The 25,492-nt window shown below is 44.1% G+C and overlaps 1 protein-coding gene across 4 annotated transcripts in view; it reads right to left on the bottom strand.

Annotated features, from left to right (window-relative positions):
- Positions 1-3,460: 3,460 nt before the first annotated feature.
- The window catches only part of CCDC30 (coiled-coil domain containing 30), a 240,090-nt gene continuing 218,058 nt past the window's right edge, over positions 3,461-25,492 (bottom strand). For 2 of the 4 annotated variants that reach the window (XM_088453973.1, XM_088453975.1), the window contains 8 exons: positions 19,655-19,812; positions 17,224-17,389; positions 16,447-16,568; positions 13,789-13,930; positions 11,397-11,533; positions 10,019-10,133; positions 6,290-6,351; positions 3,461-3,865 (listed from right to left, as the gene is read on the bottom strand). In XM_088453973.1, coding sequence (XP_088310099.1) covers positions 3,655-3,865; positions 6,290-6,351; positions 10,019-10,133; positions 11,397-11,533; positions 13,789-13,930; positions 16,447-16,568; positions 17,224-17,389; positions 19,655-19,812 — 1,113 coding nt within the window. In that variant the 3' untranslated portion in view covers positions 3,461-3,654. The remainder of the gene's footprint in view (positions 3,866-6,289; positions 6,352-10,018; positions 10,134-11,396; positions 11,534-13,788; positions 13,931-16,446; positions 16,569-17,223; positions 17,390-19,654; positions 19,813-25,492) is intronic. The other 2 variants (XM_088453974.1, XM_088453976.1) reach the window with 2 other exon arrangements.

Genomic DNA, 25,492 nt, shown 5'->3' with positions numbered 1-25,492 from the left:
TTGTGTGTGTATGCAAATCTAGTATTAACAGTAAAATAAAGATTAAAATAAACCAAATCTGTAAATATGGCTAATTCATATACTGTACACAATATTACACATTATATCTCTGTATACATATAAAATAAAGCCCCCGGTTTAGGGGTCTGCCTGTTCGTTTGGGCTAATCTCTTGAACCACTGAAAAGATTTTGATGGGGTTTTCACTATTGTATACAGCATTGGTCGAGGAAGGTTTAGGTGTATGAACCATTCACCTGTGACAAAAGGGTGTTGAGCAGTGACTATTTTAGTTAAGCAAAGTCGTGGAAAAATCTTACACCAAACTGCTGTATAGGAGCTGGCCAGGGTGCTAAAATAGCAAGACAGCATCTGAAACTGAGGCTTGGAATGAAGCAAGTCACAGAAAAAACTGTTGTCTGTGTGAGTGACTGACTGCTGCTGCAGGGCCGAAGGCTGCTCTCTGATACAGTGAGAGCCAATCAGAGATAGCAACGTGCCCTGTTGCTTTGTAGCAACCTAGAGAGGGGAGAGGAGTCATGGACTGAGTAGGGTTATGACTGAGACAGAGTGAGAGACAGCCTCCAATGAACCCATGAAAATGCCCTGATGCAGACACAGTGGCCAGGAAGGAGCCAGGGGAGGCATAGCTATCAGGAGTTAAAAAAAACAAACAGAAAAACCCCAAAACCATTGGAACACCACTGAATGATTTCCATTTGATAGTGGCAATCATCAGACCACCACCATCAAATGGTAAAAACACTACCAAAAACCATTGATAGTTAGTAACCTACGGATTCCATTTTCCATCTGTACGCTGAACCTGTAGGCAGACACCAGCCACCACTCCTCCACTGTGAAGTGCTCCCTCTCCAGCATGATGTTCCCATTCAGCCATACATATGTTTATTTCCTGTGGGGGGGGAGGGGGGGACTGATGGTGTGTCTTAGAACAGGAAAACAGCAGTTGGTTTTGCTGTCCCTAATCCTATGGTTTTGTTAACGTAATTTATTCTAGGAGTGGGCGAGCCAAGCAATCACACTGGCAGTGCAACCCCTGCAATTGCATGGCTCGCAACCCCACAGTACTACTATGGCCAGTACTACACCTGAGGCCTGGCAGCACTGGGCTCTTCTTGGAGCTCAGCAGTGCGCCTGGCTGTGACACATGGAGGCGCAACGTGCATGATCTATGATGGTCTCGTCGCGCCTCCCGTCCACCCGCCTGTCTTCCCTCCAACCGCCTGCTTGCCCGCCCTCCCTTCCGTCCGTATGCTGCAGCTCTGACTGCTCAGCCCCAGCGGCCAGCAGGAAGTGTGTGTAGTTTAATTTTTTCTGCGGGGGAGCAATTTGCTCTTTATTCTGTGGGGAAGCAATGTTATTTCCTCTGTGGGGGAGAAATGTGCTGCTCAGCCCCAGCGGCCAGCAGGAAGTGTGTGTAGTTTAATTTTTTCTGCGGGGGAGCAATTTGCTCTTTATTCTGTGGGGAAGCAATGTTATTTCCTCTGTGGGGGAGAAATGTGCTTTCCTCTGTGGGGCAGCAATGTGCTTTCCTCTGTGGGGCAGCAATGTGCTTATTCTCTGTTGAGCAGCAAAGTGCTTATTCTCTGTGGGGCAGCAATGTGCTTATTCTCTGTGGGGCAGCAATGTGCTTATTCTCTGTGGGGCAGCAATGTGCTTATTCTCTGTGGGGCAGCAATGTGCTTTTTCTCTGTGGGGCAGCAATGTGCTTTTTCTCTGTGGGACAGCAATGTGCTTTTTCTCTGTGGGACAGCAATGTGCTTTTTCTCTGTGGGACAGCAATGTGCTTTTTCTCTGTAGGGCAGCAAAGTGCTTTTTCTCTGTGGGGCAGCAATGTGCTTTTTCTCTGTGGGGCAGCAATGTGCTTTTTCTCTGTGGGGCAGCAATGTGCTTTTTCTCTGTGGGGCAGCAATGTGCTTTTTCTCTGTGGGGCAGCAATGTGCTTTTTCTCTGTGGGGCAGCAATGTGCTTTTTCTCTGTGGGGCAGCAATGTGCTTTTTCTCTGTGGGGCAGCAATGTGCTTTTTCTCTGTGGGGCAGCAATGTGCTTTTTCTCTGTGGGGCAGCAATGTGCTTTTTCTCTGTGGGGCAGCAATGTGCTTTTTCTCTGTGGGGCAGCAATGTGCTTTTTCTCTGTGGGGCAGCAATGTGCTTTTTCTCTGTGGGGCAGCAATGTGCTTATTCTCTGTGGGGCAGCAATGTGCTTATTCTCTGTGGGGCAGCAATGTGCCTTTTCTCTGTGGGGGAGCAATGTGCTTTGTTCTGTGGGGGAGCTATCTTATGTCCTCTGTGGGGGAGCAATGTGCCTTTATTCTGTGGGGGAGCAATGTGCTTTTATTCTGTGGGGGAGCAATGTGCCATTTCTCTATGGGGAGCAATGTTATTTCCTCTGTGGGGGAGCAATGTGCTTTTTCTCTGTGGGTTAGCAATGTGCTATTTCTCTCTCTGTGGGGGAGGAATGTGATTTTCTCTGTGGGGGAGCAATATTATTTCATCTGTGGGGGAGCAATGTGCTTTTATTCTGTGGGGGAGCAATGTTATTTCCTCTGTGGGGGAGCAATGTTATTTCCTCTGTGGGGGAGCAATGTTATTTCCTCTGTGGGGGAGCAATGTGCTTTTTTTCTGCGGGGGCGCAATGTAAAGTGTTTTGTGGGGGGGGGGGAAAGGGAGTTGATGGTGCGTCTTAGAAAAGGAGGTTTTGCTGTCCCCAATGGTTTTGTTTAAGATAGTCTTTTCAATTGAGGCCGCACCCCTTAATGTGAGACCACTCCCCCATTCCATGGAGCATGCAAACTTATTATTATCTTATATTTGTTTGGAAGGGGGGTGGGGACGCATTCTGACTGTTCGCACTGGGAGCCCCAGCCCCTAGAAACGGCCTTGGTCATTGTTCGAGGGACATTTACTGGTATGTACACTGCAACCCTCAAATTGGAGGCAGAGGGGGCGCTGTTTGGGCCTGTCAAATTTCTGTTTATTATCATTCTTGCTTGTAGCTTCCTCTTATTTCATCCTCAGCATCTCCTGGCCTCTCCTATCTCTTCCCTGGCCCTTCCCCATGAAGCCATGGCCCTTTTTTGGGTGCATTATGTCCCTTTGAAAAATGAGGGGGGCACCTATGCTCTTTCTGGCACAGGGCACCAAAAAGTCTAGTTACGGCTCTGATAGGCCCCTTTACTCAGGAATAACTAAAAGTCCTCTAAAATCAGTTTATATGCAGGAAAGAATACCTATGTGTAAGGCATAATAGATTGTAAGCTCCACTAAGGCAGGGACTGATGCGAATGACCTAAATTTTCTTGCTGTGGAAAATATGTAGGCTATACTCTATAAATAACTTATTAAATAATGTTCAATAATGAGTAAGGAAAAGAAATCACAGTGTGTAACTATTTTTAAAAATGTTTAATAGACTAATATAAAAATACAAATATCAGCAGTCACATTGTACATGAGTGTTCCTTGTGCTATTGCTAATGCCTGTGTACATCACTGTGTGGTTAGCAGCACAAGTTTAACACTTGCTTGGAAGGCACCAATGACCATCAGTATTATTTACAAAGAGGTTCAAACAGCAGATTGTTATATTTATTATTACAGTGAATGGAGATTATTTAAATCAGCACTCATATTTAAGCATCCTCAATACACGAAACTGGCGTTACTGACTGTTCCGGAGAGGTGATGGGGACTCGAGGGGAAACTACATTAAGATATCCAACTTCTGATATCTCTGAGCGTGATAAAGAGAGGGACATTGGTTTCTCTGGGGTTTGCGCAAGCTTTGCATCATCAATTACTTTTAACATCATGGTTGAACTTGAAGCTTCAATCTCTGAGAATCTGAATGCAAAGAGACATTAGTTAATTGTCATTTCAAAAATAATAATGAGTCAAGTCTCCAAACCCTCCATGATGATTAAACTGACAACAGTTATTGTACATTCCTGGATCACATCATTTAAATAAATAAATAACATCGCTTCAAACCTAACAGGTGCACCTGCTGGTATAGCAGTTTACATAGGGGCATATTCAATAGGCTGCGTGAAAAGCAAAAAACCCGCACCTGCGAGGTTTTTCCTGCAGGTGCGGGTTTTCTGCTATTCTATTAGGTGCGTGTTTTGTTTTAAAACAGGCGTCGGGAGGTTTTTTTTTGAGCACCTCCTGAGCAAGCGTGATTTTTCCTGAAATCGATGATTTCAGGAGAAATCACCGGGACTTGCTCTGACACCCCCGCGGCGCCCCCCCCCTGAGGACTAATTAAGCAATTGGAAGTAACCATTTAGCTTAATTAGTCCTTAATTACTTACCTTCTGCAGCGCTATCTTCTCATCTTCTTCTTCATCCTGCGTCGGGAGCCGGCTCTTCTGCAGCAGCGGTGAGTATGTCAGTGTGTGTGCTGTATGTAAGTGTGTTGGAGAGTGTGTGTGTGCATGAGTGTGTGTGTGTGCCCCCGCAGTGCTTGTGTGGCCCCCCGGAATTGGCGCTGGGAGAACTACATCTCCCAGCAGCCCTTGCTCCTCCCATCAGCCCCCGGGACTCCCAGCAGCCCCCTCTCCAGTAAGAAGAGAGAGGGGAGGCCGCCGGGACCCGGGCAGGTAAGTGACTTTTTTTAAATTTACGCGGCGCGGGATTTTCAGTGATGAAAACCCCGCGTCCACTGTTTTTTAATTGAATCCCGTGGGTATCGGGAGCACGCATACCCGCGGGATTCCGAAATTGGCCGCGAGGGGCGCGAGGTTTTTTCATCGCAAAACCTCGCGCCCAATTGAATATACCCCATAGTGCTATTTAGTCAGTGATGGAACTGATTCATAAACAGTAAGAGCAACAGGGACACAATCAGAAAGAGCGTGCAACCTGAAAATACTAGAGAGAGGGTGCAATAACTACAGAAACTATTCTATGTTATCTAATAAAGCACTTTCTAAAGTTCATATAAATTTTTTGTAACGTGTAAAGGAGTGTGCAATATACGGTCCTCTGTTTTCTGGCCGATAGAATAGCTCTATTTGCTGATAAAATTCATTAGAAATACCTTCTGTCACAATGGTTTGGTTCCTAAAGCCATGTTCTATAGGTATTTGCAACTTCGTCATGCTCTCAGTGCACAATGGGGGAAGGGGGGTGCTCCAATTTTAGTTTGGTATGTACGCTTCCCTTTAAAAAAACGTATTTCCTGCATCCACCTGGCTCTACTGCTATCAGCTGAAGTACTAGGAGAATTACTCTCCTTACAACTCAAATGGGAGGTGGACCTTGGTGCTCTCTCGGATGAAGAATGGAACCTTGTTCTTGGTTCTCCCCGTACAGTTACAGCATATACCTGATTTCAGCAGATTCAGTTCATAGTCTATTGGGTGCCTGTATGTTTGGGAAAGCTTGGACGCTTGGCCTCAATTTTCTGTCTTAAATGCGGAGAATCTGCTCCCTGACTTTTGGCATCTCCTTTGGTCTTGTCCACTGGTTGATGATTTCTGGTCCCAGGTTCTGGGCTTTGTGGCTGACTCCAAGATTCAACGGTTTTTATTTACCCCGAGAACGTGTCTATTTGGATTGGGCCTTGCAGATACACTGAGCCGCTATTTAGAAACCTATGTTACTGTACATTTTACACTAGCTAAGTAGGTATTGCAAGGCACTGGATGGCTCCACGGGCTCTTCTTCTGCCTCTTGGATTGCCCTAGTTAACTCCACGGTGTCCCATAAGAGGTTTATGTAATCTAAAAAAAAGTGTCCTTCTAAATTTGATAAGATATGGTGCATTTTGCAGTCTACAAGGCATGCCTTGGACCTGGACTCTCCTCCTGGTTAATTTTACTTTCTTCTGTTCTGTGGTTGTTCCCGCCACCTTCTTGTTCATGTTTGTGTTGTTACTAGATTATGCTCTGGCTTAGACAGCTATATTGTTTTTATTAAATCCTACTATTGTTCTATTTTATGCTGTATGATAGCACATTTTGCAGAGCCTGTTTCTCTTGATCTCTTCTACCTCAAAGTCTTGTACACAATGTATGGTTTATTATTTTTATAATTATGGTCTATTATTTTTGTTTCATTATTAGTTGTTCATTTTTTTCCCAGTACATTTGTAAAACTTTTTAATAAAAATACCTGATCAAAAAAAAAAATACAAAAGTCTGATTTAAATTACAGTGATTACAGCAGTGAGTGTAGATTCATTTCCTACGCTTTTAAATTATACTGCATTCAGTGCTAAATCATCACATAATTTACACAGTGCCACTATGATAGTGCTCTTACCTCCCATTTAATACCTCATCTGGTCTCAACAGACACTCAGAGGGTATCATCTTTGAAATATCCTGTAATATACGAAAAAGAAACCTGAAACAACAGTGCAGGGCTACTATTCTAATTGCAGGAAAGGAAATTAATTTGTATACTGGATACAGTATAATGTCATTTGAATAACAATTGTATATTATTTTGTGTGTGTGTTTTTCATATCAGGCCAACATTGGTAATCAAGTAGTCATCACAAAGTCATAAAATGTCAAATACATATTTGTGTGACAAACAACACATACCGGATCTCACTTTGTCATTATTTATACTAAAAACAATAAGCCAACAAGGGGTGTACTTCCTTTTCACACAAAGGACCTAATGCAGAGATTTACGTAAATTCCATATTTGCATAAATCTTTGATGTCTGCAGTTCTAAGCTTGCGCAGGAGCCACGCTGCACATGTGAGATCTGTTTCTGCAATGTTGTACGCAGTGCCCCAAAGTCACTGCATATTTGACATGCTGTGGCCGTTTGGGGGGCAGCAATAGAGAGCGTTCCAGAAAATGGGGGAAAAAAGTTGCTGCACGCTACCATGATAATGTACCTTGACGCATGCACAGATTGCAGATTATCACTCAACTGCGTAAACATCAAATTAGCGTACATCTCTGAATTATTCCAATAATCGGGTATTGCATTGATACAGAGGTGGTAGCATTTCATGATGATGCAGCATCTTGCTTAAAATATCTTCTTTGTGGTTATGTAAGCAGTAAGGTAGTAATGAATTCTTATACAGATCTAATTTATTGTTACCTAAATGACTACATCAGATCTGATATGGTTACTAGTCACAGGAGATTAGATTTACAATTTTGCAGGACTTCGTATAATTATGTCCCATTGTTTTTCACGTGACTGTAACAGGTTAAAAGGAGATTAATGTTCTTACCTGGTTAAATCCTTTTCTTCGGAATCCATAAGGGACACAGGAATAGACCATTGGTATAAGCTGGAGCAGGAGTCATCCGGGCAACAACTAGTTAAGCTTCTTCTACCAGCAGCCCCAGCTCCTCCTCCCCTATACTTCCCCAGCCCCAGACAGGCCAGTTCAGGTGCGTCAGGGTGGACAGCCTTTGTCCACTATGGATTCCGAAGAAAAGGATTTAACCAGGAAGAGCAAAAATCTCCTTATCGTCGTCATGCCATAGGGGACACAGGCATAGACCATGGGTCTTCCCAATGTTATTCCCCTATGGGAGGGGATGCGCAGAAGCTGCGCTGAGAACCCTTTGACCAAAAGCCGTGTCTGCGGTAGAGAAGGTGTCAAATGAACAGAACTGGAGGACAGTATGGACTGAGGCCCACAGGGACGCTCTACAACGCTGCTTAGCCAAGGCACCCCTGGCGAGCTTCCCAAGAAGTACTCACCATTCTGGTGGAATGAGCCATCATCAAAGACGGGACAGGAAGGTCCGCCACATCAAAAGCGTGATGGATAGTTGTGTGAGCAGTATTTCGGTAGCTTGTAGTTGTGCCGAGATGCCATGAAGTCGATGTCCGGCAACAAAGCACCCATTCGCCTGCGAATCCTGGCCTGTAGGTCCCAAAGCTTTTCTGGTGGGAGGAAGACCTGCTGAAACCCAGAAAGGAGTAATTCTTCCCATTGATGAGCCCTCCGTGGGACTGGAGGAGGATCTATTGAGAGACTGATTTTTTCCCTGAGATCGTCCACAGACTGGGCAAGGATCAGAAGGTTGTCTAGAGAAGGTAGACTCCTGATACCCTTGTGGGGTAAATGAGTTGCCATGACTGTCATGAAAAGCCAAGGGTCCTTGGAATGACCAAATGGCAATGCCCGAAATTGGAAATGCTTCTCCTGGACCGCAAGCCAGAGGAAACTCTGGTGACTGAGCCAGCTAGGAACATGCAAATAGGCATCCGGGAAATCGAGGGAGGCTCCGAGATCCCCTGGATCCAGTGTCAGAATGATGAAATTTAGAGACTACATGCGGAATTTGGGACCCACAACAACGTGTTGAGGATTAGCCAGAAAGAACCATCAGCTTCTGAATCAAGAAGAGGCTGGCATAAAAGCCTCTTGGAGATGAGGTAACTGGAACAAGTACTCTGGAAGTTAGCAGGGAGTGAATAGACACCCTTAGTGCTTCTGCTTTGTCTGGATCCACTGGAAAGCCTATGGAAAAATTGGTTTGGTGGACGCTCCCGAAGGACTAGGGCATAGCCCAGGGAGAAAACACCTCGCCCACAGGAATCTGACGTGGTCGCCATCCAGGTATCTGAACAGTAGAATTTGGCCTGCCATGCTGAAACCTCCCAAGTGGAGGCCAGCCTCGGCAAGCGGCAGGCTTGTCAGTAGGCCTGGTGGTGGGACAACTAGTAGACCAGGGCTGTTTAGCTCGGGGCATGGAACCAGTGGTGTAACTAGGGTATTTGGAGCACAGCCCTATGAGTGCGTGCAGTGAAAAAGTTGGAATAGCATCATGCCACAAGAGGTGTGACCACTGAAAAAAATGGGGGCCTGTCAACATGACACCATCGTTTCTCGTCACTATGGGAACATTCCTTTCCATTCCATATGCACCTTAATGCCCCCAGTAATAGTGCCCCTGATGCAATGTCCCCAGTAGCAGTGCCCCATGTAGTAGTGCCCCTTATACAGTGCCCCCAGTAGTGCACCCTTATATAGTTCCTCTTATACAGTGCCCCAGTAGTGCCCTCAGTAGTGGTCCCCCTATGCAGTGCCCCCAGTACTGGTCCCCCTATGCAGTGCCCCTTACACATTGTCCCCAGTGGTGGTCCCCCTATGCAGTGTCCCTTATACAGTGCCCCCAGTAGAGGTCCCCCTTATACAGTGCCCGCAGTAGAGGTCCCCCTTATGGAGTGCCCCCAGTAGTGGTTCCCCTATGCAGTGCCCCTTATACAGTGCCCCCAGTAGAGATCCCCTCTATGCAGTGCCCCTTATACAGTGCCCCCAGTAGTGGCCCCCCTATGCAGTGTCCCCAGTAGCGTTCCACATAGGCAGTGCCCCCAGTAGTGGTCCACCTACGCTGTACACCCTGTAGTGGTCCCCCCTTTGCAGTGTCCCCGGTAGTGCCCCTTATACCGTGCCCCCAGTAGTGGTCCCCATTATGTACAGTCCCTTACATATACAAAGACACAAACAACAACAAAAATATTCCTGAATCCCCACTCCTGTGCCCGCCGCCGTCCGCTCCTCCGTCCTCCCGGCCCGCTCGGCACTATGGGAGAGAAGTCATGACATCTCTCACTTCACCCACTGCGGGAGCCGGAGCTCATGAGTGAGCTCCAGCTTCGGCCGTGGGTGCAGCAGCCAATGAGAGTCTGTCTGACTCTCATTGGCTGCTGAAACAAACACACTGCCGCCGGGTAGTGCCGGCGGCTGTGTTTGATTTACTGTGTAATGCGGACCGCACTTACTGCGGACATGGACCGCAGCCAGCACTAGCTGTTTCTGGCCGTTACCAGGGATTTGCAGAATACCTGTAGTATTCAGTACTAGCTCACATCCTCCCTCAGGCAATAACAAAAACATTGTATTTGGCTAAATTTAACAAAGTGGTGGAAATATTCTCTAAACTACCATATCTTTGTTTTGAAGTCTTTTGATCTTCTAGTATTTTACATATGAACAAGTTTTATGTTTTAGGTGAATGAACCGTCGCTATGAATGCACTTATTTCTAATTCCATACTTACTGCAAGATTGAGGGCTTGTAGTTTCTTCAGTACCCGCTCCAGTAACCCCACTTGGTTATAAAGCTGAAGTAGATTTTCCTGCAGCTGTTTGTTTTCTATATCTAGAATACGAGCCCTGTAAAGTACACACATAAAGTTGAAGGATAATTAGTATAAATACTATACAAAGCAAAGCAAAGTAGCTTAAAATGTGTTTTCAGCTGGGAATATGCAGTGACATTATATGGGAGCTAAAATCATGTATTTTACTTATTAGTAGTGGAGGTGTACAGGGAATTCCTTAAAGAGAATGGGAAAAGCAGAGCTTATTACAAAGGAATACTTGAATATCTGAGTAAAAAAAAAATATGTGGATCCTATGTACACAATATAAAATTACACATTTATTCTGATGTAAAAATAACTAATAAAAGGACGCTCACATGCACGGAGAGAATCAGCATCCACAGAAATACCAAAATGCCTTGTGGCATAACCACGATACAACACAGTAAAGGGAAACTCTCTGACTTCAGATGTGGAGCCTGGGGACCATGTTCATATCCATTACTATGGGTAAAATCTAAGCTTCCGTAGGTTGAAACAGAAATTAGGGACATACCCGTAACAATATGTATGTTTAGGGTATTAAACAAACATCATGCTATACATGAGAGACCCGTGCTACAACATGTGGCCCAGGTACACAATTATACCTAACTAGTTATGTCCTCCAGAGATTACATTACAGGAAGGTTGGTAGTTTCCACCATGCACATGTTCCAGTATATCAATAAGCTCACTGGTAAACTGATTATACAAGGGCATTTTCAAAGATCAGCATGTTGGCATCGATCTTGACAATGGCTAATGTTAGGTGTACTTTCTTGAAGCCATATACTGATTTTTCCTAAACTGTCTGCGTCTATATAGTCTCAAAAAGAAAGCATTGCCCTCCTCTTTGAAATCTCATGTTTGAAACAAAATGAGAGAACTGTGCTGGTGAAGGGAGGAAGTATGTACAGTACAGTGTATCTAAAACGTACAATGGAAGCTAGTGGGGCTCCCATCTGAACCCGTAAACATTTCCTAGCTCAAACCAATACATTTTGAATTCCACTAATGGAGGTAATCTACTTACATTGCTTATCAAAGTCGGCTGTCATCTCTACCTTGTAACCCCGACAGAATGCTAAATTCTCAAGGTCTATACATTAGGTAAATTAAATACAAACTGGCTCGGTAGGTTAAAGCTATTGTTCCACCAAGTATGTAAACGAAAAGAGATGTAAAATAATCTAGTTATATGTGTATTATTATTGGGGTTTCTCTTGGCCTAACTATAGAAATGGGTTCTCTAGAAATGGACTTCTATTTCTCACATTGTATAACTCTGTACCTGTTCTGTGATGACAGCAGCTTCCACTTGTGGTTCCTCTCTGAAGCTTCATACTCTGTGATCTTCTGGATTAGATGTCTTTTTTGTTCATGCAGATGATCATTCTCAGCTGTGATTTTACTGATCCACTGCTGTCTCTGAAGGGGGATAAGAGCAGTAATTTAGAATATATGGGTAAATAACACAGAAAACAACTAGACTTTGTAGAAAGTAGAGAGAGAACTTGACACAGTACAAAGCACTGATCATTCAAATGCCGCCTACTAAGAGGAGCTTAGACCTTGCTGCTGTGTGACCTACTCTGTCACAGTGAGAGTAAACTGGACAAAGCACAAACCAGTCTCACTGCTTTAACCCCAAAACTCCTGACCAATCAATGTCCACTAAGTGGTGTTAGTGCCTTGCCGCTGTGTCACCTGTCCTACCTACTGATACAGTAAGAAAGAACTAGATACAAATATTCAGGAGCTGAGACTGGTTTGTTCTGTATGTCTCCTAAGTGGTGCAAGCACCCTGCTGCTGTGTAACCATGTCCAATCTATTAATACAATGCAGGGAAAGAAAGACATTTCCTTCATTTAGTGGTAATACTAAGCATCTGTTGTTACAAGTGGATTGGAAACTTAAAAGTGGCCCGTCACATAGGCAGGACTAAATCAAAAGTAGATGAGGTTAGCAAACCTTTACCTGTATCCTTTTCATCACAAAAACAGCAGGCATTTTAGGAATCTTTATTATATACAGTACATAGAGCATCACAGACAAATATTTAAAATAAAGAGTGCATCCCAGAAACCAATATACATTATAGATAGCATACCAGAGACTGATATACAATACAGAGAGCATTCTAGTGACCACCTTAAGATACAGAGGGTATCCCAGAGATACTGTAGTGAAACTAAGGGGGGAGGCAAGGCAATTGACCAGAGTACTGACTGTGAAGGAACATAAACCAGGTGGGCGCCCTGAATGGTCCACCAGCTGCCACTGGCATTCAGCCGCATGGCGGAGGGTGTCAGCACTCTGCAGGCATTGGGGTAACACATGCAGGCATGACTTCTACACACAGGGTATGACAGAGGTCATCATTGCTGCTCAGTCACACTGAGTCAAGCACAAAGAGACAGAGGAGTATGTGCTGAGTTCTGATTTGAGGAACTCAGTACATGCATCACTGACCCTGGAGAGATTATAATCTCATGGGAATGATCTGTTCAGAGGTCTGCTGGAGATCTTGTCTAGGGTACCCATAGATTTCCTGTCAGCCCCACCAATATCCCTGTACAAAACCAGAATATTGGGTATAATAATAGCAGTGACATGCTTTACTTGATAGCTAAGGAGAACACAGAAGTCATGTGAAGGAGCTCTGGTGGCATGTGTGGGAAGTTTGATGGCATGTTAGGACATGTAGGGAGGTCTTATGGAATGTGAAGGGGGCCTGATGGACATGTAAATGGAATGTGGTAAGCTTAGATTGCAGATAAAGGACAGATGTGGAGGTTTTATGGCATGTAAGGGGCACGTGGTGATATCCAATGGCTTGTAAGGGGCACGTGGGCATATCTGATGGTCATATGGGGGGACATTGGTGAAAGGGGCGAGATTTGAGGGATATGCTGCCCATTTACAACATATTTATTCTTAACATGAAGACTCAGACTATTCGAACACTTGACAGAGCAGTGAGGTACCCGCTCTTTGTGAACATTCTGATATGTGGGGAGATCTTATGGGCATGTGGGAAGGTCTGTAGGGCAAGTAAGTGGCATGTGACGAGGCCGAACCAAGTCTTTTTCCGTGTGAAAGAAAGCGCCTTGCTTCGTTTCTGTAGAAACTTATATGCAGAAGCATTCTAGGGACTGCCTTAAAATACAAATAAAATTCTAGTAACAGTAATACAATATAGCAAGAATCATAGTGATTGCCTTATAATACACAGAGCAGTCTACCAACCAGTAAGTCCCGCTATACCCAATGGCCAATCCGATCCGCCGGTATTCAGCATACGGAAAGGTAACAGGTCACAGAGGCAGAGGAATAGAAGCAAAGCTGAAAGCAGGTAGAGCTCTACTCAGAAAACATTTAAATATTTTGTGCAAAATGTGATCTGCACAAAATAGCTATATGCTTTGAAAGTCTATTTTGACCTGATGCAAATAATGAACCGAAATTAATTTTTATATTTTGCCCCTCCTATTTCCATGTCAACTGGACAGTGTGAGGTTTTTGCACAAAACATGGTTATCAAATCAAAAATTTACTTTTTATTTTATTTTAACCTCTAGGCAAATCCAGGTGAATTGTATAAGTAGTTTATTCCCATTTCAGATCTTGGTGTATATAATAATACAATGAGGAAAGGAAAGGTTCAATACAATATCCTCACCTTCTCTGCCTGTCTCCTGGACAGTGAAAGTTCCATCTCCAGCTGCTTAATACGCGAATCCATCTCGTTTACCTCACTTAAGTGGACCTCCTTTGTGTGGCTAATTTTGGCTTTATGTCGTAGTTGCTTTTCATTGTATCTCCTAGTTTAACAGTAACAACCAAGTCAATATCATTTACAAGAAAATTCAAGAAGTAATTGCATTAAAGAAATGTCCCCATGGGGAAGCTTATTCATTTTCTACCCATCTAGCAGAATCCTCTTCTAGATCCCTTCCATTAAAGATATACAGCTAACTGAACAGTCAGATTTTCTAGGTACCAATGCATGGGAATATAAAGAGGGTAAGAGATATCACAGGCATCTGACAGCATAGCCAATTAGATGCTGGCACAATTCCGACTCGTCTGTCCTCTGTCCCCTTAGTCAGGGGATGAAGGTAGACAAAGACAAGAATGCAAAATTCAATAAGATTAGTTTATGCATGTACATTTTAGCAAAGAGCCATACTTTCTTAATTTTGGTAGTGGACATTTCAAAGAATTCAAAATTAGAAATGTTAAAATTTAGTTGAACAGAGAAGGCAGGAAGTTCAGAAAGCAACAAAATGTATACGTTTTGTCAACTGATGTACAAATATTACATCTGTAATAAACAGTGCCGGATTAAGGTCTGTGAGGGGCTCCTATATACCACCATTTCTTTTCACCCTAGGAACATTTTTATTGCTTTTTATTCACCTTAATGTCCCCAGTAGTAAGCCCCTCTTGCAATGCCCACTATAGTAGAGCCCCATATGCAATGTGCCCAAGTAGCAGTGCCCGAGTAATGGTCCTCCCTGTAGTAATGCCCCTTATGCAGTGCCCCCCAGTAGTGGTCCCCCCCTATGCAGTGCACCTTATATAGTGCCCCCAGTAGTAGCCCCCCCATGCATCGCCCCCAGTAGTAGTCCTCCCCTATACAGTGCCCCCAGTAGTTGTCCCCCCTATGCATTGACACTAGCAGCGCCCCCCCAGTAGTGGCCCCCCCTATGCAGTGCCCCTTACACAGACAAAAAAAAATCCCCACAACTTACCTGAATCCCCGCTCCTGACGTGACCGACCGCTGTCCACTCCGAGTCCCGGCTCTTCTCCTGCACTATGGGAGAGACGTCAGCATCATGACGTCTCTCCCATCATCACCCGTTGCGGGGGGAGCCGGAAGTGAGCTCCAGCTGGCTCCCTCCGTTGACGCAGCAGCCAATGAGTCTGTCTGACTCTCATTGGCTGCTGTAACAAACACACACCTGCCGGCGGCGGCTGTGTGTTTGTCACTGTGTAGTGTGGACCATGCTCACTGCGGTCTACACTACACTAGTGGCGGGTGCAGACAGCGGATCCCGGTGCAAGCCACTGGCTGCACCTCTGCTAGTGGGGGCCAAGGGATGACTGTCGCGCCACCCCCCCACCCCCCTTAACCCGGCCCGGAAAGAGGTAAGCAGAGATAAAAAGATATATACAAAAAGTAGAGAGAAAGGAGAGAGAAAAACAAAAAGGAAAGGGATAGAGAGGGGAATGAGAGAGATACAAAGAGAGATAGAGGAGAGGAAAAGGAGAGATATAAAAAGGAGAGAAGATGCTATGCTGTCTATAGGCTGTTGTGTTTGGCTAATGCTTGTAAATCTCTGGAACATCTTATGCAAGTTATTGAGGATGTTGGTATTTTTTACATGGTTATTGATTAACTACACCCAGTCTAATATACCTGGACTCTCTCCTTTGGGTATTTGGGTATCTCTATATGGTCTAATCCTGCTGATTTGTGGTACATAATGTGATGCTCATTACATCCTATTTTAAACAAAAGATTCATATGTGGAAGAAATTTCCACTTACAGTCACGGGCCGCATAAAATTTATATAAGATGATTATATATTCAATCTAAATATTTTTCTGTTTTCCAGCACTCCCTTGTCTTTATTCTTCAGGGTGAAAACACTGAAACCTGACATTGCACACTTAGATATATTGAATGGAAAATATTTTAGTGTTTCTCTTCGCCTGGTTAATGATCTTAACCAGGTCAAGAACAAGAAGACCTCTTCTAAAAAGGACAGTTGATCAAGAGTTGTTTTTTTTTTTTACTTATGGATTGCCATGAATTTCCAAGTTTTGGCAATCCTGAGGACCACAGCTTTTGGAAAATTGATAGTAGGAGTCCTGGACAATCATGCTATAAGAAATCCACCTTGGGTGGAGATTCCCATTTATCCATGTCCACACTAGGGACATTGCATGCAGTCTGCAAACTGCAAGATAATGAAAGACTGCATTAGTAAATCCTCTATTTAAGCGAAAGAAGGCAAAAGAAATAAACGGTTTCTTCTTCCATGCAAGCAGCATATTGCCCGGCACTGCCAACTTCTCCCCATTGTGCTATTGGTCACTTCTGACATCAGACAGCGCTTTGTTTTTTTACGGAGGGGCTGAATCAGACTATGTATGGGGACATTAATAATCCATCGGGAAGAAGTTTCTATAGCAGGACTGGAAGTAGAGTCAGAACTTAAGTGGAAAAGTCTGTCAGACAGGTACCTGTGATTGGTATCAGAGGAGAATGTGCACAATTCAAGTCGCCGACCGGCCAGGAGAAAGTGTTCCTTTCCCTGCCATCTTACCTAATGTAATCATCTAGCTGTTTCAGGATATTTTCATACTCCTTGTGTAACTGCCCCTTCTCCTGCTGCAAATGAAAGAGCTCTTCAGAAAGCTTTTGATTAGTGTTTTCACAGTGTGTGCGCTAGAAACAAAACACAATATTATGTGGGTCATCATGGCAAAGTAAAATAATAAATGTTCCTTACAGAGTGAAAGGAGACATTTTGTTAACTGATCCAATATTCGTGAGAACGTAGCTATAATTTCACTAAGAATCAGTGACATCAGTGGAAGTACGCAGGAGAAGCAGCCATTTTAAGCTGTACCAAGTATTCATAAGAATGCAATTTATTACAGACCCGCCATCATGACCCCTTCCACTGGGGACAAAATGGTCTGCTTCTGTACTTAACTTACAATTGCAGTCACATGGGTTGAACAAATTATTGTTTGAGAAGGGTGTTTTTTTTTTTTTTGTTGTTGTTGAAGTGACTGCAATTCTAAATTAATTGGTAAATCCAGCAGCTGTGCGATTTGTACCTGGTAGAACTGGTCATGCTGGAGGATTTGTTATTAATCCATTTAAACCAGTGACATTGTAAGTTACTAGTATGTCACAAAGTATCTCCATTGAAGTATGAAACTGATACAGTCCTCCAGAGACAGGTCCAGTAATAATTGTCATAATAAACTATACCAGAATACTGTGTCTAAGAGGATGTGTAAAGATGAAGGATAGAATTTTTTATATTGTACCTGAACAAGAGTAGGCACAATTAGCAAACTGTGTTACTGACCTCTGTAGTGTATGCTTTCTTTTCATCATCCAGATGTAGTAATTGGGATTCCTGTTGATGAAGTTTAAACTGAAGCGCACAATTCCTCTGGGTGAGTGAAATCTCTTCCTCATGCAGGACTTTTATTTCTTGATGAAGTTCTTCAAATCTCTGATCTAAAACTCTCCTAGATGAAAAAAAAAAAAAAAAGACTTTACTCCCAACAGCTCTGCTAGTACATAGTTCCAGAGAGGGGGGCTGATCACAATCAGAGTCATGCAGCTGCTGCCTGAATCAGTAGACATCTTCTCTGCACAGACCGCACTCTGTGAGTAGTGACTGTGTAGACAGCAGACTCCTCTTCCCCTGCTGCAGAGTCAGAGGGGAGACCTGCTCAGCGGTCAATTACTGATTTATTAGCAAAATCTATTGCAGAGCTCACTCAGCTCATAAATTGCCTCAGGATGCTAAGCAAAAAAGAGTGTTCCCTAGGGCTTCCCCCTCAATTTCTCCAAGTACAGAATCTGGAACCTTTAGGCTCCAAACCTGAAAAACAGTTTAGCATGGTAATCAAAGATCACAACCATTTGCATTCTTAATGCCCCAGTTAACAAAGCGGTGGTAAGTGGTCGGAACAGCTATTTGAAGGCCTTCACTCCTACATAGGTCAGAATTTATGACTTTGACTGATCAAATCTGGTAGGCATCAGAGTATCTCAGTGATGTGTCCTTGGACGATGCCATAAATGAGTCCAGTATTTTGGCCTAGGCTGTAAGACTGTGAGGCTCAATGTTTTGGAGTTTGATCCGGAATTCAAAAGAACTCTGGAGTCCCTTGCATTTGCAAGTGATGTCCTCTTTAGTCCGGGTCTGGATAAAATGACCAGAGCTCTAATTACCCTGTTATTGCTGCCAAATGTAAAAGATCCTAGGTTTTGTTAATTTAGAGCTTTGAAAGAGCAAGAGGGGGTCTTATAGGACAATACTCTGCTCCTCATTGAGGAGAGCAAAAGGGAAGATGACTTGGTTATTTAAAGACTAGCCACCAAACCTTCTGAGAAACAATCAGCAATATGTTCACTCTGCCCACCTGGAAACGCATGTGATGGTAGTCTGCCTGCTCTCTTAAGAGATCAATTATTTACTTCCACTTCAGATACATAAGTGAGAGGAATAATATACTGAGGCCACATCTTCAAACTTCTGTAGCCCCCTCCCAGATGTTTTTTCCACAACAGGTCTTCCTTGAGACAAGACAAAAAGACTTTCTGCTGAAGACAATTCAATCTTCAGTGTCCTCAGATCATTACAGTCCCACAACAGCAGCAAAGGTTGGGATTCTAAGCCAATATTTTCTTAGTTCAGAAATAAGATGGAACTTTTCGGCCCATTTTGTGATTGAAATATTTGAACACTCATCTTCAAGTTAACAGGTTCAAAATGGAGTTACTTAGATTCTTGATAAATGGCATTGAAAAGAACAAGTTCCTGGTGTCCATGGGCATCAGGGAAGCATGCTTACATGTTCCAGGTCACCGCTGGCTTCTCAGATCCACAGTCTAATCTCAATTTTCTCTAGGACTACACCTTGCAACAGAGTATTCTTACCAAATGACACAATTCACTAATTGCAGATACTAATAAAACCTCATATGGCTCGGTCGTTTTAAGCATAAGAATCCTAGGGAAGATAATGGCCCAAATGTAATTTGGTGCGGTATTCTGAAACTATTAAAATTTCTGCTAGTTAGAAGTCAGATTTAAAGCAGCAATGTGTAGTAAGGTAAAACTAACCTGGGTGATGGTAATATGGAACCTGTTCAGACAAACACTTTTCCTTCAACAGGCTATACCTCAATTGGCATGGCTGCTGAAGGTGGGTCTTTACAGTCATTTAAGAAATAGTTAAAAGTTTAAGTTTTGTTGTTAGTCTTTCAATGAAGTGCTTGAATGCACCTCTATATTTTATGGTTCGACTGTCCCAACGTTTGTACAAAAAACTATTTTTATTTTACCTTCTCCAGTTGTAGAACATACTATAATATTTTGCAGATGGAGACAAACACAGTAATAAGACAAGACTGAGTGTAAACAGACAAAGAGGTAATAGGACTCAGCTTGCAGGCAGTCTACAGGAAGAAGTTTGATACATGAGGTTAAATGTCCCATAATTTACATTGGTCCAACCAGACTGCAATGGAAAAAAGGTTTGCTGTCCTTCATCTTGATGGTATAGTAAAATAACTTCTACTTGACAACTAATTGTGTTTATGGGTAGATATTTTTTATAACCTCAACTCAAAATTACATTTCTAAACAGCTTAATGGAGTCGAAGGAATTGTGGCTCAATTACTGGTAGCAGAATGCACTGTTAGCCAGTTGTTGTAAAACATCGTCAGGCCGCGATCTGTGTAGTATAGTTTACATTAGGATTCAAAGAGATGGTGTTACCTTTGCATTTGTTCCTCTTGTAATTGCACTTTTAGCTTAGCTTCCTCCTCCCTCGTTTTTTTTCTTTCTTCCTCCAGCTGACGCTTTTCTGCTACCTGAGTTTGTAGTAGCAATAACTGATGCTGAGAAGCTCTCAGCTGTTGCTGCAAGTCTAAGATCTATAAAAGTTACATGTAAACTAGTCACCCATAATAATAATAAGAACAACAGTAAATACAACACAACTCCTACGAATGATGATGATAAACACTATAGTCAAAAAGTTATTTAACAGGATATTAAAAAAGGTTCTTAACTAAAGATGATGTATGTATGCCACCTTCAGTGGCATTCACACATGATCAATGGTCTCTTTTTAGACAGCTTCCTTCATAGGTCATAGATGATATATATTAGTGATGTTTTTCGTACAATTGATCACAGTACTGTATAGCAAATGATAAATCTGGATCATATCCCTGTATTGTAAGATAAATTAATGTTAGCGAAAAACAGTTTTTTTTTTCTATTTAAGAGGTAGGCAATCTGTGACCCACTAGCTGTGGTAGAACTAGAAATCTCAGCATGTAATAAATAGAACCAGATGTTGCCTAGGCCTGATCTATGCATAGATAACCACTGAATGAATCTGAATGCTGAGGCTGTTTCCTGGAATACGCCCATTTACATTCCACAACAAAGTCAAACTTGTTGTGTGAGCAAAATAAGTATTCAAAAGACTATACAGGAAAACAATGACAAAGTTATTCAAAATGTTTGGGAAAGAATATTACATTCATATTTTCCCCATTTATATTTTTCTGTGTCTTACAGAATAGATCCACCTAAAAAGCAAATTTTCTACCTAACGCCAACTAATAGAACTAGCAAAGGTGAATTATTGTAATGGTTTTTGTGATGGAAATGTGCGAATTAAGAAAGTGGCCAATAATTTTGGAAAGGATTTAGAAGTTTTATTTAAAATACTGATCATGTATTCCATCTGCACAAAATACTAAAGCACCAAATCCTATTAAATTGATGTCGGTTTGCCATGGGAACGAAAACCAAGGGGTATGAAAATATAAGAGAAAGAGGAATGTTGATCTGCAGAACTGCAGTATTAGATTTTTAGTAACCAACCAGAAAAGAGAAAGTTTAAGGCAAGGCACCATATGTGGAGGAACGACTCTACTGACGAGCAGCCACTACAACACCTATCAGTGTTAAGTTTATGTTGTCTGGAAGGGACCAGGTACCATCAGTACAGTAATTTGTAGACATTTTCCTTAACTATAAAACATATACAGCTAGATCCTGCACTTGATCTAATTTCCTCTCATTATTCTTGGCCAAAGCTTCACCCAGATCCTTCTCAGAGTATAATTTGTGTGGTTCCTTGGGGGTTGATATACTCACATAAAGTTCTCAGTATAACGTTCTGACTATAAAATAGAAATAAGGCATTCAAAGGAATGGCATGAGCAAAGTAGTGGAAACTCCGAGGCGGTAAGAGGCGAAGCGTAGAGGGGGCCTTTATTTTTAATATGAAATTTGTACACTCAGATTATCCTTTATTCAGCAAAATGAAGTAATAGTTCCAGGTATTATATTACAATCTGAGTGTAATAATGGACATAATGAGAGATATGGTAAGAACTTACCTTTGTTAGCTCTCTTTCTTCGAAGTCCATAGGGTCCACAGGGAGACCTTGGGGTTTAGGTGATGGCAATTAAATCCGGGCACCACAGTTAATTTTTCACTCCCAGGATGCACTGGGCCTCTTCCTATACCCCACCTCTGGGCCTTAGGCACCTCAGTTCATAACAAGCCAAAGGCCGGAGGAGGATAAAAGAGAGAAGTAAGTCTGGAACACTCATGAATCACATTCTCATATAGAAGGAGACGGAAAAACCGGTGACCAGAGCGAAGCCCATCTGAAGCCAGGAGCGTCAGGGTGGGTGCCCTGTTGAACCTATGGACTTCAAAGAAAGAGAGATAACAAAGGTAAGGTCTTACCATATCTCTCATTTTCTTCTTCAGGGTCCATAGGCTCCACAGGGAGACCTTGGGGATGTCCCAAAGCAGTCCTTTTAAGGGTGGGGATGCTCCTGTGCTGAGAGGAGAATCCGCTGCCCAAAGGAAGCATCCTGAGAGGCAAAGGTATCAAATGCATAGAACCTTAAAAAGGTCTGGACAGAAGACCACGTGGCAGCGTTACAAAGCTGAACAGTCAAGGCGCCACGGCGAGCTGCCCACGAGGGACCCACAGAACGAGTAGAATGAGTGGAAACAGAGTGGAAACCTCAGAGATCGTCATACGCAGCCATCTAGCCAATGTCTGCTTATTAGCTGGCCATCCCTTCTTGTGAAATCCGTAGAGACCAAACAAGGAGTCTGACTTCCGAACGGAACTGGTACGGTCCACATAAATTTTGAGGGCCCGCACCACATCCAAAGAGGCCTCACCTTATCGAGAGGTCTGGAGACTGAAAGGCTTGCACAACAATTTCCTCATTAATGTGGAAACTGGAAACCACCTTAGGAAGGAACCCAGGGTGAGTCCGAAGCACCGCCTTGTCCTGGTGATATAACAGAAATGGGGAGCGACAGGAGAGTGCCCCAAGTCTGACACTCTTCTGACGGAAGCTATAGTTAGAAGAAAAACAGTCTTTGCTGTAAGCCATTTGAGATCCACTGAAGCCAGGGGTTCAAATGGAGGGCTCTAAGTACAGCAGCCAAATCCCAAGGAGCCACAGGAGGGAAAAAGGGAGACTGAATCCGGAGGACACACTGAAGGAAGGCGCGGATATCGGACAGAGGAGCAATCCTTCCCTGGAACCAGACCGAGCTGAGACATGCACCTTCAGCGAGGCCAAACTGAGACCAAGAGCCAAACAAGCTTGAAGGAAGGCCAACACTCTGGAAATCTGAAAAGTCCGGGGATCATAACCTCTGGGATGACACCATTGGAAGTAGGTATGCCACTCTCTGTGGTAAACCCTGGCAGAGGCTGGTTTCCACGCTCTGATATCTACAACAGAGCTAGAAAAACCCTTTGACCTTAGGAAGGATGTCTCAAGAATGACGCCGTCAAAGACAGATGACCCAGGTCCTGGTAAAGGCAGGGACCTTGAGACAACAAGTCCGGACGTTGAGGCAGCAGCAATGGATTGTCGATGGAGAGACTCCGCAGATCTGAGTACCAGTGCCGTCTGGGCCACGCTGGAGCCACCAGCAGGACTGTGCCTCCTTCTTGTTTGAACTTCCGAATTACTCGAGGAAGCAGGGAGACTGGAGGTTACAGGAACGCAAACTGGAAGGACCACTGTACCAACAGAGCATCCACTTGCCTCAGCATCTCTTGTTCTTGACCCGTACACTGGCAGTTTGTGATCGTGTCGGGAGGTCATGAGGTCCATGTCTGGAAGGCCCCACTGGTCCACTAGGAGCTGAAACACCTCTTTGTGAAGAGACCATTCCCCTGGATGCACGTTGTGACAGCAGAGGAAGTCCGCTTCCCAATTGAGAACTCCTGGAATGAACACTGCCGATACGGCTGGTAGATGGCCTTCAGCCCATGTCAGAATGTGTGACAGCTCTGTCATAGCCGGCTGACTTCGAGTTTCTCCTTGATGACTGATGTAAGCCACAGTCGTGGCGTTGTCCGACTGAACTTGGATGGGCTTTCCGTGAAGTATGAGTTTGGCTTGCTATAGGGCCCTGAAGACCTCCCGAAGCTCCAATATGTTGATTGGTAGAGCCGACTCCTCTGCTGTCCACTGCCTCTGAAATGAGTGTGGACCTGTCTCTGTGCCCCAACCCCGGAGAATGGTGTCCGTCATCAGGAGGACCCATTCCAGAAACCAAAAGGGGGCCCCTTGGTGAGGTGACACCACTGCAGCCACCAGGCAAGAGAGAGACGTACCTCCAGAGAAAGTACCATTGATTGTGCTTTTATCCGATGGGGTAATCTGTTCCACCTGGAGAGGATCAATTTCTGCAGAGGTCTGGAATGAAACTTGGCATATTCCACCATGTCAAATGTCAATACCATGGATCCCAGTACCTGCATTGCTGAGTGGATTGACACTCAGCGACTGTGGAGGCATCTGCATACTCGCATCTGCAAAGTGGAGATCTTTTCTGTGGTCAGAAAGATTCTCTGCTGTTGGGAACCCAACAGAGCTCCCAGATGGAACATCCTCTGGGATGGAGTCAAGGAGGACTTTGTCCAATTGATCAACCACCTATGAATCTGAAGCACAGAAATTGTTAGCTGTAGATGGTGGTGAAGTACTTCTGGAGACCCTGCCAACAATAAGAGGTCATCCAGGTAAGACAACAGTCGAACCCCCTGATGCCGTAGATGGGCTGCCATGACAGCCATAACTTTGGTAAACACCCGAGGAGCTGCTGAGAGACCAAACGGCAGAGCCCGAAACTGGACATGTTGTTGCTGTATAGCAAAACGGAGGAAACACTGGTGAGATGGAGCAATTGGAATATGCAGGTATGCATCCTGAATATCCAGCGATACCATAAAATCCCCCGGTTCCATAGCCAGTATAATTGAGCGGAGGGTTTCCATCCTGAACCGAGGTACCCTGAGGAATCTGTTCAGGGACTTGAGATTGATGATAGGTCGATATGATCCGTTCGGTTTCTGGACCAGAAAGAGATTGGAGTAATAACCCTTCTCTGAGGAAATGGGACCGGGATGACAACTCCTGCTTGAATCAAGGAGCGTATGGCATTTTGGGTTTGTAATGCCTTGTCTTTGTCTGACAGAGGGCTTGTGCAGAAGAATTGCTGGGGAGGCCTTCTGCGGAAGGCAAGGGCATACCCGTGAAAGAGTCTGTGGTGGTCTGGGCGAACTCCAAGGGGAGGCCTGTCCTGTCAGGCTGAAGACTTGTCATCGGACTTGGCAGCCGGACGCCTGGTACTCCAGGTTTGTTTCTTGGGCTTGGTAGTCTTTTTGAGGGCTGACTGTCTAGGAAAGGGCTGACCCTTAGACTTAACCTGGGGCCGAAAGGACGAGGTCCGGGATCCTGAAGAAGTAGATGCTGAAGGCAGACACACAAACTTAGCCGCTGCCAACGTATCCACAATCTTGTCCAGGTCAGGACGAAACAAGATCTTACCATTGCAAGGTAGACACGCTAATCCTTTCTTAGAGTCCGCGTCCGCTCTCCAAGAGCGCAGCCATAAGGAACAATGAGCTGACACTGCAGCAGCTGAAATCCTAGAGGATAAGAGGGTGACATCCAAAGCAGCCTTGTTGATATATGTAGCCGAATCACGGAGGTTACCCACCAGGGCTACTTGATCTGTGGTAGCATCTGAAGGAAAAGACTCCTCTAGGGGGTCTTTCGAGAACTCCATAGCATTGGCCACCCAGGAGATTTCCATAGCTGGTCTGGAGACTGCCCCTGAAAGAGAATACATTGACTTCATACACACCTTCCTAGCCGTGGTATCCTTTAGGGAAGAAATGGATGGCATAGGCAGAGTAGCACTTTTGATTAAGCGAGTCACATGAGAGTCCACCGCAGGAGGTGATTCCCATTTAGTACAATGTTCCTCAGGAAAGGGATAGGCATAAAGCCAGGCATCTGGGAGGCTAAAATCGCTTCCCAGGCGATTTCCACACCACCTCCATGTGCTCCACCAGCTGATCAGATAAAGGAAATACTGCAGAAGTAGTGCTTTTTTCTTTGAACAGAGCATGTTTAGACCGGGGAGCTGGCGGTTCGTCCTCCTCTAGGACTAGGGCCAAACGGACAGCACGTATCAGAGCCAGTATATTGATTTTAGACTTAGGCTCCTCCTCCCGCTGAGAGGGCTCAGAGTCATCT

Source organism: Taudactylus pleione, unplaced genomic scaffold (genome assembly GCF_031769625.1).
Source record: "Taudactylus pleione unplaced genomic scaffold, aTauple2 ptg000604l, whole genome shotgun sequence".
NCBI lineage: Eukaryota > Metazoa > Chordata > Amphibia > Anura > Myobatrachidae > Taudactylus > Taudactylus pleione.
Note: the sequence above shows the minus strand (reverse complement) of the source record. Positions and strands in the feature narration are given on the sequence as shown.